This window comes from Orcinus orca, chromosome 11, assembly GCF_937001465.1.
Source record: "Orcinus orca chromosome 11, mOrcOrc1.1, whole genome shotgun sequence".
NCBI classification, from domain to species: Eukaryota; Metazoa; Chordata; class Mammalia; order Artiodactyla; family Delphinidae; genus Orcinus; species Orcinus orca.
The window spans coordinates 25,520,143-25,534,879 of NC_064569.1; the positions used below are offsets into that span (position 1 = coordinate 25,520,143).

General features: G+C 37.9%; 1 protein-coding gene across 3 annotated transcripts in view; it reads right to left on the reverse strand.

The window, feature by feature from the left end:
- IPO8 (importin 8) overlaps positions 1-14,474 on the reverse strand; it is a 70,892-nt gene extending 56,418 nt beyond the window's left edge. Inside the window, exons 1-4 of one of the 3 annotated variants that reach the window (XM_004270881.3) lie at positions 14,167-14,474; positions 8,505-8,586; positions 3,319-3,475; positions 142-300 (exon numbers count right to left, since the gene is read on the reverse strand). In XM_004270881.3, the coding sequence (XP_004270929.1) occupies positions 142-300; positions 3,319-3,475; positions 8,505-8,586; positions 14,167-14,250 (482 nt within the window). In that variant the 5' untranslated portion in view covers positions 14,251-14,474. The remainder of the gene's footprint in view (positions 1-141; positions 301-3,318; positions 3,476-8,504; positions 8,587-14,166) is intronic. The other 2 variants (XM_033430158.2, XM_033430159.2) reach the window with 2 other exon arrangements.
- Positions 14,475-14,737: the final 263 nt, after the last annotated feature.

The window sequence follows — 14,737 nt, forward strand, 5'->3', positions numbered from 1 at the left end:
TAAACATGTTTAACTGTGTTTAATCCAACATTTCCCAATCTAACCTGATTCTGTAGAACACCCATAGCAGACCCCTCTATGCAATGTAATTCTTCTAAGTAACAGGAGGCTGGTATCTTCAGCCAATAGAAATCAACTTACTCATATGTCTTCACCAGTTGATACAGACATAATAAACTGCCAAGCCAGCTTCCACTGCTCTGTGATTGCAAGTAATAGTCTATCTTGTCGACTACCGCTGGCCAGTGACCAGGGAAATCGTATTTAATGATGGCACGGAGACACATTGTTAACTGGACTCTATAAAGTGGGGGGAAAAAAGTCCAAAATCTAAGTAGTTATAAATATCAGGCTTCAAAGACCTCTAATATTGTACATTAAAAACAATCTGATTCCTATTTACTTACATTATATAGATATTTATCTGGGGTGGAGGGAAAAAGAGCAGTCCTATAAAGAAAAACCTATAAAGTCCTATAAAGAATTTAAAAATAAATTCCGGGACTTCCCTGGTGGTCCAGTGGTTAAGACTTCACCTTCCAGTGCAGGGGTTGTGGGTTTGATCCCTGGTCAGGGAGCTAAGATCCCACATGCCCTGTGGCCAAAACACCAAAACGTAAAACAGAGGCAATATTGTAACAAATTCAGTAAAGACTTTAAAAATGGTCCACACCATAAAAAAAAAAAAAACTTAAAATAAATTCATAAAAAATTTTCCAAGAAAAAGACAATGAATCCAGCCCAGCTCTGTAAAATTTCCCAGCTTGTTATATTTTGTATTTTGGTTATTATATCCTAATGGGGAGACAAAACCAAAAAAGTATTTTATCATTTCAACTGGACAAACTTAGCCTAAAAATGGTCAAAGTAAGTAAAATGGAGGCCTACATAACAGTGGGAAACATCTCTGTGAGCCAAAGCCTGGAACCATTCATCATCAGTTCCCAGTCACACAGTATTTTGCACCTATCACAGCTTCCTGAGATCCTAATTTTTGTATGAAGTAACAAGCATTAGATGGTAATTCCTGAAGAGGAATGCTAAGAACTATTTCCAAAGAAATAAAGAAAAAAGCAACAGGAAAGACATTAAAAAAAGAAGAAGAAACCTCTTTAATGAAATTGCAAAGTGAAGCTATGAAAGATGTGATCTCATAACACTTAGGTCAGTAATCACTTCCTCAATTGGATACAACTATAATTGGGATTGAAAAGAAAGTGAGGGGAAAAAAATTTCTCTTCTACCAACTATTAGTATGTCCTTACATGGTCACTTGCAAATGAATGGAGAGTGAATCTAGCTAAATTAGGATTCCACAGCGCCAAGAAAAAGATATGTGTTCAGTTCAACAGCCAATAACTTGATTTCACTGAAATGAAACAAACAAATAATGCCTTTTCCTTGCAAAGGATCTTTTCCAAATATAATCGCAAAAGATCCTTTGCAATACTCTTATAAACTTTGAGAATATTTCTTTAAGAGTAGTTACAGGGCTTCCCTGGTGGCGCAGTGGTTAAGAGTCTGCCTGCTGATGCAGGGGACGCAGGTTCGTGCCCCAGTCCAGGAAGATCCCACATGCCGCGGAGCGGCTGGGCCCGTGAGCCATGGCCGCTGAGCCTGCGCGTCTGGAGCCTGTGCTCCGCAACGAGAGAGGCCACAACAGTGAGAGGCCCGCGTACCAAAAAGAAAAAAAGAGTAGTTACAGTTAAGCCTTCAGGACATAAAAGAAGCAAAGCCACAAAGAACTGTCTCATAATAAAGATAAAGATAACCTCTTGTGCCACCAGCAGCTGTTCTAAACAACAAATAGGTCATATTTGTATTCAATAAAACTGAAACTTTTCATTTTTTTAATTTCATCTTCAGGTTGACCCTCTTTTTTTTTTTTTTTTTTTTTTTTTTGGCAGTACACGGGCCTCTCTGTTGTGGCCTCTCCCATTGCGGAGCATAGGCTCTGGACACGCAGGCTCAGCGGCCATGGCTCACGGGCCCAGCCACTCCGCGGCATGTGGGATCTTCCCGGACCGGGGCACGAACCCGTGTCCCCTGCATCGGCAGGCGGACTCTCAACCACTGCACCACCAGGGAAGCCCCTAGGTTGACCCTCTTAATCCTTTCTCAATTCCAAGCCAAGCAAAGGATGTTTATGAACAGCCATCCTTTCATATATTAAAGTGTAGAAGCATTGCTTGCAAGATTCAGAGAGATTTGAAAATGTGAAGATTTTGACAAGAAATGGACACATGATGGTACCACAGGGAAGCCAGTGCCAGATGGCATTTGGGCAACCAATGAGAATGATGATTTTCTTTCATCAATACCCCTATTTTCTCTTCTTACCCAAACAACTGCACAAAGAGGTGTTCAATGTTTGTCCACCTTCCTCACTGTTATCCTCACACTTTCTTCCCTTTCTTCTGCTTATGCCAATGTACATTATACACTCAGGGATAGGTTACATCTAATCTCTTGAAGTTAAATGATTTCATTCCCCTACCTCAATTTCATCTATTTCCCTCCCACATTTTCAAAAGCAACCTAATCACTTGCTCATGGTGAAAAGTATTTGTTTCTCCTCTTTTAAGATTGCATAATTTTTTTGACCTACACCTCTGCTATCCACTAAGGGCAGGTACCAGCTACATGCACACACCATAATTTAATCAAAATTAAATTAAAAATTCGGTTCCTCAGTTACACTAGCCACATTTCAAGTACTCAGTTGGCTTCTATGCCACATGGCTAAATATCAGACAGTGTGGATATAAAACATTTCCATCACTGCAGAAAGTTCTATTGGACAGTGCTGCTTTATAGCATCTAATCTAAATTTGAAAAACCAGAGACAATTCTTCTAGTTTATATTTTCTCTATCCTGTCTTCTTCAAAGGAAAAGAAGCTCAGTTCATAAAAACAAACAAAAAGATAGGTAAAGTGTTACAAAAACTGGTAGGTTAAAACCCCCAGAAGTCAATTTCCCTGTATCAGGGAAAAGAAAAGCAGATAGTAAAAAGTCAAGAGCTCATAACTAAGAACATAGGTTATTCACATAGCAAGGATCTATACAACAATTTTCGTTAGATTTTTGCCTCCACTCTTTTTGTGGCAACTTATAGAAACTAAATTTTTTTTCCAAAATATTTTGAGGCAAAGAATTACAAATGCAAAAACAAGTAACTAAAACTGTATTCTTTGAGTGCCCATCTTCATTACTTTATCTCTTTTAAAAAACAAACTTGAGGCTGATGATTAAATCCAACCTCCCCCATTCATATATTTTGGGCTTCCTACTAAGCATATAGAAACAGTATAATGTACCTCACTAAATCTGGAGACCGAATTATTCCTTCCACAATATTATCACGTATTTGCTGGCGATCGTTTTCATGAATGTTAAATGGAAATATTGCTTCTCCTGGTGGAGGTTCTCGGTCCGGCCAGTACTGGGTCACCATGTTCTTCAAGTAAATGGCAGCTAAGTCAGAGAAAAAAAAATGCTGAAGTAGCAGTATCAAAAAGATGGCTTTCATTCAGCTTTACAGAGTATGAAAGGCTAAACCCTTCAATGCTAAACATGATACCCAGCAAAAATGGAAAATCTTACAGTTATAAATAGCCAAGTGGGGAAGGGAAAATGGATAAGAATTGAAAGTTTCTCTTTAGCTAGTAAAGCAAGTCTAAGCAGAAAACATGTCATTAAATCAAGCTTCCAGAGTTTACATGACAGAAAAATGATCCAGGAACTCAAGTATGCATCCTTAGACTAAACACAAGATGGTCTAAATGAAACTCTACTAAGTACTTTGAGACCATAAGAGTCATACTGTTCATAATGCCTAATACTGAACTGACAACACATGAAATTCTACAGTCCTTCATGGAGACTGCTTTTTTTGTTGTTTTTTTTTCACTGGCTATTATCCCGCACTACTATTTTGAAATACCTATAGTATTGGTAATTTTTATCTAACCCTTTTGAAATATTTACCACTTGTAAATATAACAATAAAGAAAAGGACATCAGCTTTCAAATATTTTTGAAAAATCTCAGGAAATTTCTTACCTGTTTATTTCTATCAAAACACATAATCAATGATTCTGTTCCTATTCTTTTTAATCATCAACATTTAACAAAAGACTTCTAAAAGAAGCTAACATACTGCTACAGAATTTTGATAGGGGGTGTTAAGTTTTCTAACCATCCCAGCTGAGCACTGAATGTAAATTAATACTTACTTATAGTGTCATATTCTTACATATACATAATATATATGAATAAAGAAAGGTGATCTGCAAAGCATTATAACTTTCTTCCCTTAAGTTCTCCTCTCCCTTCTCCCCTCCACCCAATCCTCCCTTCATCTCAATTTTAACAAACTAAATTGGCTCGTAAAAGCATTATACCACAGAGAATAAACCAATATGTTCTACATTGGCTGTAATACAACAGAAACCCAATGAAATTATAAACCTGACATCCTACAAGGTCTTCTTTCATTAGTTTTGATTCAACACAGGTCTGAAAAAGACAATTTCACCTAGGATTTCCATTTTTTAGGATAAAAACAAAAATTATTTGAGAGAGTGAAAGGGAGGGAGGGAGGGAGGGAGGGAGGGAGGGAGGGAGGGAGAGAGAAAATGTGTCTATATGTCTTTTTTTAATTCAGACCACACAGTCTCTGGACTAAGTACCATCGTTTATCCCAGTATATTTATTTTTTAATATTATAGTCATCAGCAATAAAAATACATAAACTGTTGACAAAAATGAATAAATGATCTAAGAATATGGTCCAACCTGTCAGCAGTTCAGACTGATTTCATGAGATTAATCTTTGCAAAAAGAAAAATCAAAAAATCAATATATTATACACACCGTTTTAATCCCTATAGAACTAGTCTTGACAATAAAAAACAACTTTCAGACAGCAAAGATACAGACATGGTAAAATCATGGACTTACTCATAATTCAGTCATTAAATGCTATTAATTTTATAACTAAAAAATATTTTTATTATGGGACACCACAAGAGATGGCCTATATAAAAGGCACACTGACAAATTTGTATATGTTGGAATAAATCTGCAATTAGTTAAAATAAAATTGAACTTAATGAATAATTTGAAAAGAGAATATTAATTACTCTCATCGATAATCATGGATTACTAAAGATAATGAAGGAAATATACCAAAAATAACTGAAACTGTACCAATAATCTAAAAATCTCCCTTTAATCATTTAATTCAAGTATCTAACATTTGCCAGAGCTAAGAAAATACAAATATCTAAATTCATTCATGAAGAAATTAAGTATTAAAATTTGCTTTTCTGCAGAATCCACTCATAATTTCAAGCATCTTAAGTTTGAAATTAGTTTTAAAACATACAAACGCTTCTCCCCTTCTCAAACACAATAAATCATCACACACACTCTATCCTCTGGACCCAGAGCCACCACTACACAGATCAACTGGGTTCCATAACCTCAAAGGGGAAAGGATGCCGTTAAACTCTGTGAAGCAGAATGCTGTGCTTTTCTAAGTTGATGTTTTTAAGCTTTTCCATTTTTCATAGTAATTTGGTAGCCCCTCTCTCCTTCTCTCCCTTGTTATTACTTTAACCTGTTAAAGGCTAGGAAATAAGGTAACAAAGTGTATATATTATATATCTAAAACAAGATTAAATAGATTCTGAGTATCCTACAAATAAGACACATTAGTTTTAACAAAAGAGCTTCTTGAAGTGCTTCTGGACTGATCAGAGGCAACTTTCTGCTTATTTCTAGGTTTTGTATTCTGGAACACTGAGGTTAACCTTAATAATGCTATTAAGCTTACCAATCAAAAGGAAAACAGTGGAGCAAACATCCAAATTTATTTTGTTTGGCTTGCCAATATCAAAATATTACATTTATTTCCTATTTCTTCACAGTAAGGTAATAAAGGACATTCACTAATGAGCTTGCTTGATAATAGCAAGAATATTTTAGAATTTCCCACAAACAAAATAATCAAGCACTGAATATTTTGCAGAACTAAGTATTTCCACTTAATATGAGCATAATTTTTTATATAGGCTGATATTTTTTAATCAAAGATCATATCATTCTTCTTTAAATGTCATGCTAAAATGATAAATTATCTGTCTGGGTGTCACCATCAGATTCTTGGAGCTTTTGTATTTTAATAATAGATTAAATAGAACAGAAAATTTATTAATGGCACTTAAATTTAGGTGATAATGTAGAAGTCTACACAGTATATTTCAGACTGTCTAATAAAATGGAGGCTCTAAAGTAGAAAGTTGTCCTAATAAATTAGGACATGATCACCCACCAAGACAAACCCTGTCATGTGGCTAACAGATTTGAAATCTACATAAACTATGAAGAAAAAATTGCCTTTAAATGCTACTTACATTTTATATCAAAACTTAATTACCTAAGTTATTAAGATTTAAAGTTGTATACAGTTGGTGAGGACATGGGGAACCCAGCATTCTAATGCACTGTTGATAGAAAAAGCAAGTAAATGCAACTTGGTGATAAGATTCAAAATTCTAAATGTTAATATTGTTAATATCATTGACCTAGTACTTCCATTTGTTAAAATTTATCCTGTGAAACTATCCACATGAGCATCCAGAGATATGTGTCCAAGGATGTTCATTTCAGCATTGCCTCTATCAAAAACCACAAAAAAGGGGCTTCCCTGGTGGCGCAGTGGTTGAGAGTCCGCCTGCCGATGTAGGGGACACGGGTTCATGCCCCGGTCCGGGAAGATCCCACATGCCGTGGAGCGACTGGGCCCGTGAGCCATGGCCGCTGAGTCTGCGCATCCGGAGCCTGTGCTCCACAACAGGAGAGACCACAGCAGTGAGAGGCCCGCGTACCAAAAAAAAAAAAAAAAAACCCACAAAAAGGGACAATAAAGGAAATGTCCACTAATATCAGATTGCTTAAATAAACTATGGCAGTTCTAATTCAAAGAAATATTGAATAACTGTTACAAAGAATGAAGTATATGTACTGACATGGAATGATGCCCCAAGGGTATTAGGTTAAATGAAAACAAAGGGAATTATAAAATAGCATGTGTAATACAAACAGATTTTTGTTACTTTTTAAAACCAACCTATCTACAGAAAAAAAAGAATTAGAGAACCATGCACCAAAGTTGACGGTAGGTATCTTTGGGGGTGGGATTAAGAGGAATCTAATAATATAAACTGTATTTTTGTAATGTTTATATGTCATATAAAGAAGACATATTAATTTAATAAATTGCTTTAAGATCTTTAAAAATGTTTCTACAAAGCTTTATGGGAAATTCACAATGGCCCTATAAACACTTAGGTTATTAAAATAGGTTTCACTTAGCAAAATGTGGTTTCAAAACAGCCCTATTTTATAAAACAAAGATTAAATTGAGAATTGTGGTTTCAAAAAACTTACATAGAAGCCTTATAAATCTTATTAAAATAAAAAATAATTCCACCGTGAATGTTTTTCCATAGGTTTTTTCTTAACCACAAATGGATCATTTAGAAAATCATATTTTTCCAAAACTTAATGATTCCCTACATTTTTATTCTGTTATGTTCAAGTAGAACTAAATACTTTTATCAGTATGTATAGTATAATCCCATTTCTATATTGTTCATCTATCCTTCTACCTGAACACATGCAAAGACTAACGTTCACCCAATGTTAATGATGGTTATTTCTGAGTGATGAATGTCAGGTAATTTTTTTCTACATTTTTGTTTCTATTTTTCTATATTGCCTAAATTATTTATTAGTACATATCACGTAATTCTTTAAGTCTCTTCAATTACATATTTTTAAATTAGGTATTATCATTTTACCCCTTTTATCATGAAATTATTCTCTTTCCAGGACTCATTACACTCTAAGACTTTCTCCATTTTTTAACCTTCTGGGTTCTAACTACCAGTTCATTAAAAAAGCAAAAAGAAGAATAATACACATCAGGGAACTACCCTAAGATCCCACAGACTCAAAAGTAAGTTTCATGTTTATAACAAAAGTCCTGCTCCCCAATCATGTGGTTAAGAACACCTGTGCAAACCTTATCTCCATGATCTGATGCATGAATGGAACCAAATTAATATATACAAATTCACGGTCTTAATCTATGGGCCCAAAGGCAAGGCCACCAGGAATCATTAAAAATTAGGGAGATAAAGCTATTAAAACTGGGAAAGCTAAGAGGGAAAAATGGCAAGGTTACAGAGAAAAGGAACTGTAGCTAGAAGCTAGAAGGGAGAAGAGGAAAGAAAAAGCTATGGTAGATTTAAGAGCTCAGTATGGACCTCTAAATTTCCAGGGAAAAAGAGAGTGAGATTTTAAACCATTAGAAATACTTCATGTGTGTTTCCTATGTTTTCAAAGAAAGCAGATATTTAGAAATGAAATAAAACACTAGTCCTACTTTTACGCATAAATAAACTTATAAAGGATTAAAAAAAAACCAACTCACCTGCCTGGCGTACTGGGAATTCCACATGGTCAGAGAGTATAATCCGAAGTAAACTGGGGGCAAAATTGATAATCTTGTAAGACTGAAATTACAAAGAAATATTTTATAAAAAAATAGGGCAATATAAATGAATAACTGTTAGCACCTGTTTCTGAATACATTACTGTCCAAATAAAAGAAAAACTTTTACAGTGAGAGAAACTCTCCAAAGCCAAATGAAGATTACTAAAATACTCCAAGTCAGAAAAATTTACTTAGAATAAATTGATGAATAAATGAGTAAGAACAATTTTATGCTTTTTGGACATATATTGTCAAAATGCTCTCCAGAAAGGGTGTAGGAATTTACACTCCCAAGAGTAGAATATGTGTGTTTATATATCTAATATAGGGATTAGCATTATCATTCCTTCAAAACTTTTAAACCTTATTCATATTTTAAATTACATTTATTCTAGCTTGAATTTTTTTCCTGTTTGTTGGCTATTTGTTTTCTTCTACAAATTCCTTTATCCCCTCACCCTTTTGTAAATGGAATATTTGTTTTATTCTTAATAAATTCTAGGAGCTATTTTATGAATTTAATCTCAAATTTTTATTTGACTTATACATTGCAAGTGTTTGTTTCCAGCTTATTTGTGCTTCAATTTTGTTTACGGTATTTTTGACAAACAGGAAAACATGGGCTACAGAAAACAAGAGATCCGACACAGAAAACGGACAATGGCTGTGCATGAGCTATAGAGAGGAACCAGTCCAGACTGGAACAGTGTGCTTCACAAGACAGTGTTGAGAGCTGTCGTCACCAGCTGCTCTCTGTTGCCAGAGCATCTTTTTTTTTTTTTTTTTTACCTGTTCAACAAATTTTATTGAGTACTGATTATGTTCTAGTCATCTTTTTTGTTTGTTTTTACATCTTTATTGGAGTATAATTGCTTTACAATGATGTGTTAGTTTCTGCTTTATAACAAAGTGAATCAGTTATACATATATATATGTTCCCATATCTCTTCCCTGCCAGAGCAGCTTTTAAATTTAACAATGCCCAAGTGAGCCTGTGCTGATGAACTGCCTGCTGCCTGGGCCATTTCTCCCCATAGACATGTTCTACTTTGACCTATTCCTGAGTTTGGCCATGGTAACTTTAGAAGCAAAAAAAAAAAAAAAAGAGAGAGCAGCCTATTCCTTCTGATCATATACCCTCCAGATGTCTAGTACCTGGACCTAGTACCTGTCTAGTACAGGCCTGCCACATTCCCAGAGCTTACACTTGGCCTTGCCGACTGACATTCCCAGAAAAGACTCATACTCAGTGAGGCTAAAGCCAGACCATGACGCAGAGTCTTTTCTGCTTACCTCCTCCCAGGAGCCTGGATCTATGGTGCATCCCTTTCAGTACACCACTAGGTTTATGCATACCACTCCATTTTTTAAATTTATCACCTTTCCTATTATATGTAATAGCATTTATTAAGATAAATGTTCAGGGACTTCCCTGGTGGCACAGTGGTTAAGACTCCACGCTCCCAATGCAGGGGGCCGGGGTTCGATCCCTGGTCAGAGAATTAGATCCCACACGCATGTTGCAACTAAGAGTTCACATGCCACAACTAAGGAGCCTGTGTGCCGCAACTAAGGAGCCCGCCTGCCACACCTAAGACCCGGTGCAACCAAATAAATACATATGAAAAAAAAAAAAGATAAATGACCAAAAATTTGGAGAAAACTGGCATCTTTAAAACATTGCTTCTTTCCATCCAGGAACATTATGCTTTCCAAGTCTTTCCATATCCTTCAGTAAAATTTTAAATTATCTTATAATTGCTCTTCCTTTCATCCTGTATAAACCTCAAAATCTTAAATCTGTTGTATATAAAGTAAATTGAAACCACCAGAAATTTAAAGTAGTTTTTAAGAAAACAGATTTCTTTTAATAGCAGTTTACAGGAGTCAAAATTAAAACAGATTTAGCTCAGTCTCACCTTCTACATTTATATTCTTGTAAAACAACTCACGTTTATAACTTTTGAGATACTGTAAGATCCTGTAGTGAATCAATGATTGAAACATATATATTGTTTAGTTCTAATCTACATAGTTTACTTATTATACATAAGTACAAAATAACCTTTACACTTAGATTAATACTACTTATTTGGAAGTAGTTATAGTGGAGACTTTATTTCAACACTGTTGCCACTGTACACATTTTGGAACTCCTCTTTTTACAACTGTTTGACATTTCAGAGAACTTCTGCAACTTTTTGTCTTCTTTCAGCCTTGATTCAATCAACATTAATCTGACCAGCTAAAACATTCAGTGGTAAATTCAGATATATTCTCATACTACTTTCCTTACAAATATTTATCCAATTTTCTACCCTGGGCTTCAAGTTTCTAAAAGATAATAATAATACTATCTCTCAATGATTTCTTGAGGATTTTGGTTCATACCTGTGAAGTTTTCTGAAAATACAGTTTCTGAAAATAAAGCTTTCTTGCTTAGCTAAATTCTGCATTTTATGAGAATTCATTTAAAGCAAAACCTGATGTTTTCCCACTCTGCCTCGTTGCTCCCTCAACATTAACTTTTCCAGTCCTCCAACACACCAAGTTGAAGGCCTTTACTGAATTTGCTCTTCCCTTTCTTCCTCTCCCAGTTCATCTGGTTCACTTCTTCACAATATCTAGGTCTCCGCTCAATGCCATTCTTCAGAGACTGATCACCCTACTTACACATTCCAACACTCTCTCTAGGGCTTTACTCTCTATAGCACTTATAACCTAAAATTGTATTATTTACTTTTCTGTATCCCCCACTAGAAGGTAAGGTCCATGAGAGCAGAGTCTTGTAGTAGTGCCTGCAAATAACCCGATAAATATGTTATTCACAGAAGCAAACTCTCTTAAAGGGCAATAAAAATGATACATACAGATGCATGGAAAAGGAGAGATTCCAAAGTGTGGCAATGAAAGTAAATATCTTGATTTCCCTTTTGAGGCCATGATTTATTAAAAGAAGACATCTTTCTGGATGAGTTACTGGAAAAAGATATCTACCCATTCCTACTTCCCTATGCTGCTACTAAAGGGACTGCTGGGTTTAAAGACAATGATGAATGTGTACAGGATCCATTCTCAATATCCTTCAATAAAACTGAAAACACATTTTTCCAGAGAAACAATATTGGATATAGCAGTCAAGGAGCCAGTCACTGGTAACAGAAAGATGTTGGCTACAGAAAAATATAGTTCCAAATAAGAATTTATCCTTTGGGGCTTCCCTGGTGGCGCAGTGGTTGAGAGTCCGCCTGCTGATGCAGCGGACACGGGTTAGTGCCCCGGTCCGGGAAGATCCCACATGCCGCGAAGCACCTGGGCCCGTGAGCCACGGTCGCTGAGCCTGCGCGTCCGGAGCCTGTGCTCCCGCAACGGTAGAGGCCACAGCAGTGAGAGGCCCGCGTACCGGAAAAAAAAAAAAATCTAGGTGCAAAAGAATTTATCCTTTGGAACACAGGCCATTATGTTTTGAAACTGCTTACTCTTCTAAATGGCAACTGACAAATCAATCAGTACACTATAGAAACTGCCCCTATTTCCTATGCAGAGAATATTTATCGTGGGGGGACCTAGACTAAAATATTAAATGAGCTGGACCGTAATCATTTATGGTAGATTACCCACCTGTTTATTCAACAAAAAAGGAGGTTACAGTGGTGGTAAAGGATAAACATACAAAATCCAACATTAAAACCATGTTTTATTAAAAGGTTATATGACATTATACTTTGGTCTTCTACTTATAATTCAAAAAAATACTTAGAGCATATTACAATCCAAAGCATTATACTAAATATAAATGCTAAATGAGTGACATAGCAATAAGCTACTTTTAGAAGTTGCAGAGGAAATCGTGGTCTGTGATTAGTTGGGTGGATATGGGGCAGGGCAGAGTGAGGTTGGAATGGATTTGGATTGAAATACCACGAAGAAAAGGGTAGAATTGGATCCTAAATGTCTCTTGCAGTTCTGTAGGCTTTCCTACCTACCTTTTCCACTTCTATAAATTCAACTGCACTTATATACTGATGACTCAGAAACAAAGCAAGGGTAGGCTAACAGAGGCAGGGTAGTACAACATGATAGCAAAGACATAATCCCTGTCAACACTATCAGTATAACATCTGGCCTCATTGTGAAGAGAAAGAGGCTAACTCCCCTGTTCATACTGGTAGAATGCAAGTTCAGCTCTTGCTTTGTTCCTCCTAACCAATGCCTGGATTACTACTCTTCTAGCCAAGCAACATATAGTACTTTTACCCTGCAAAGCCTGGGACAGGTACTGACTTTAATTTTCCCCTATTCTGAATGAGAATCCTTTTCTCTTTGAAGCACCAATGCATTCCCTTTGGGCTTCAGTTCAACTCAACCTTCCCTCCAGAGTCAGTGTTTTCACTCTCCCTCTTATCTCTTGGAAATCCTGGATTCACACTTACTCCACCCAGATTTCCCATTAAAATAATCCCTCTCAGAGATTCACAATGGATATTTGCACTTTAAAGTCAACTCCAACCAGGGAAAACCTAAGTGAACTCCTACAGAAACATATACTTAGGACAGTCGTTCTCACACTTTAGGAAGCACAGAATCACCTAGCTAGCTAATTAAAACATAACTGGGCCCCATCCCCAGAGTTTCTAATTCTTTAAGTCTAGAGTGAAGCCCCATAATTTGCATTTCTAACAAGTTCCCAAACGATGTTGATGTTGCTCATCCTGAGCAACACTTTGAGAACCACTAATTTAGGTATATTCTTTTACATTTTAAGGATTACTGCAACCTCAGACAGCTGTCAATCTATCCCGGGGGTGGACCTTAATTCGTACTTTTTAGTGAGAGGTCTCTGATTCATTCTTACAGGTGAGGAGTAAAATACAAGCTAGAGTTTGGGATCATTAAATTTGGAAATGTCGGTAGTATCGCTGGAACATGGTCAAGGCTAGTTAGTAAGAATAGAGGATGGGGAATGAAAGAAAGTCTCACACATTTTACCGTTTATAAGAAGTCCCTACACTTACTACTCGGCGAGTCTTTCGCAAAGCACTAACACCATAAAAATTGCCTGTTCTTCCCAGAGCACTCTCCCGACAGCATTTCTCCAACGCTCCAACAAAACTCTGCCAATCAGTGTCTAAACGGTCCTGCCAACCCCACAGAAGCAGGCGATAGTCAGGGTTTCCCACAGCAACACCTAAAAAGAGCTGGGTCTGCAGAAAAGCTGAACTCAGATTTGAATTTTAAGTGAATTTTCCCACCAAGTCAGCGTACTTAAGGAAAAGAAATCACATCTCGAAAACACTAGCAAAGCTTGCTAAAGCTTCTTTTTGCGGACCAGGCAGTCTGAACAAACTGCACTGGGGAAGGAAAACGACATGAAAAGATGCAAAGGTGGCCAACAGGTGCGTGAGCCGTTGAAAAAAGATCCGGAGAGTGCGGCGCCACTGGACCCCGGGGCGGGGACTGGGGCGAGGGTGGAACCGGCCGAGAGACGCGTCGGGGTCTGGGGCCCGGGGCCCGGGGCCCGGGTGGGGGTGGAGATCAGGGGCGCCGAGGAGGGAGAGTCCGGCGAGCCGGCGGGGGGCGCCGCAGGCCTGCTCCTTACCTGGTTGAGTTCATTCTCAGCTGCAATCCGCAGCTTCGGGTCGATGGTGCCTTTCAGCGCCTGGATGATCCGGTTGAGGTCCATCTCCCCGGGCGGGGGCTCGGGGGCCCCCGGGCCAGTAGGCCAGACTGCAGCTTTAGTTTTTCTTTTGACCCTCTCAGCCTCCTCCTCCGCGACCCTTGCACTACCTCACTCCCCACCCCCCGCCACCGTCGCCACCTGCAGCCACTTGCTGCGCCACTCTGACTCCGCGCCCCCTGTCCTCCCTTTCTACCCCCAACAACTCGCTCTCCATTCACCCTTTTACGACAGCCGGTGGGAGGCGGGAGAAGTAAGAAGAGGAAGCGGCGCCTCCTTTACGGCGGCCTCTTCCCCCCGGGCGTGATGCTATGGCCTCCCCCGCTGGCGGCCACCATGCTACTGTACGGAAAGTAGTCTCGGCTTCTTTCCCGGAGGGAAACCGGTTTCACTGGCTCCGGTAGGCGACAGTCTTGCTACCATACGGAAAAGAGCCTACCGCCTCTTCGGAGATCCGGAAACGAGCTAGCTAGGTCTCTTTACAGCTACATCC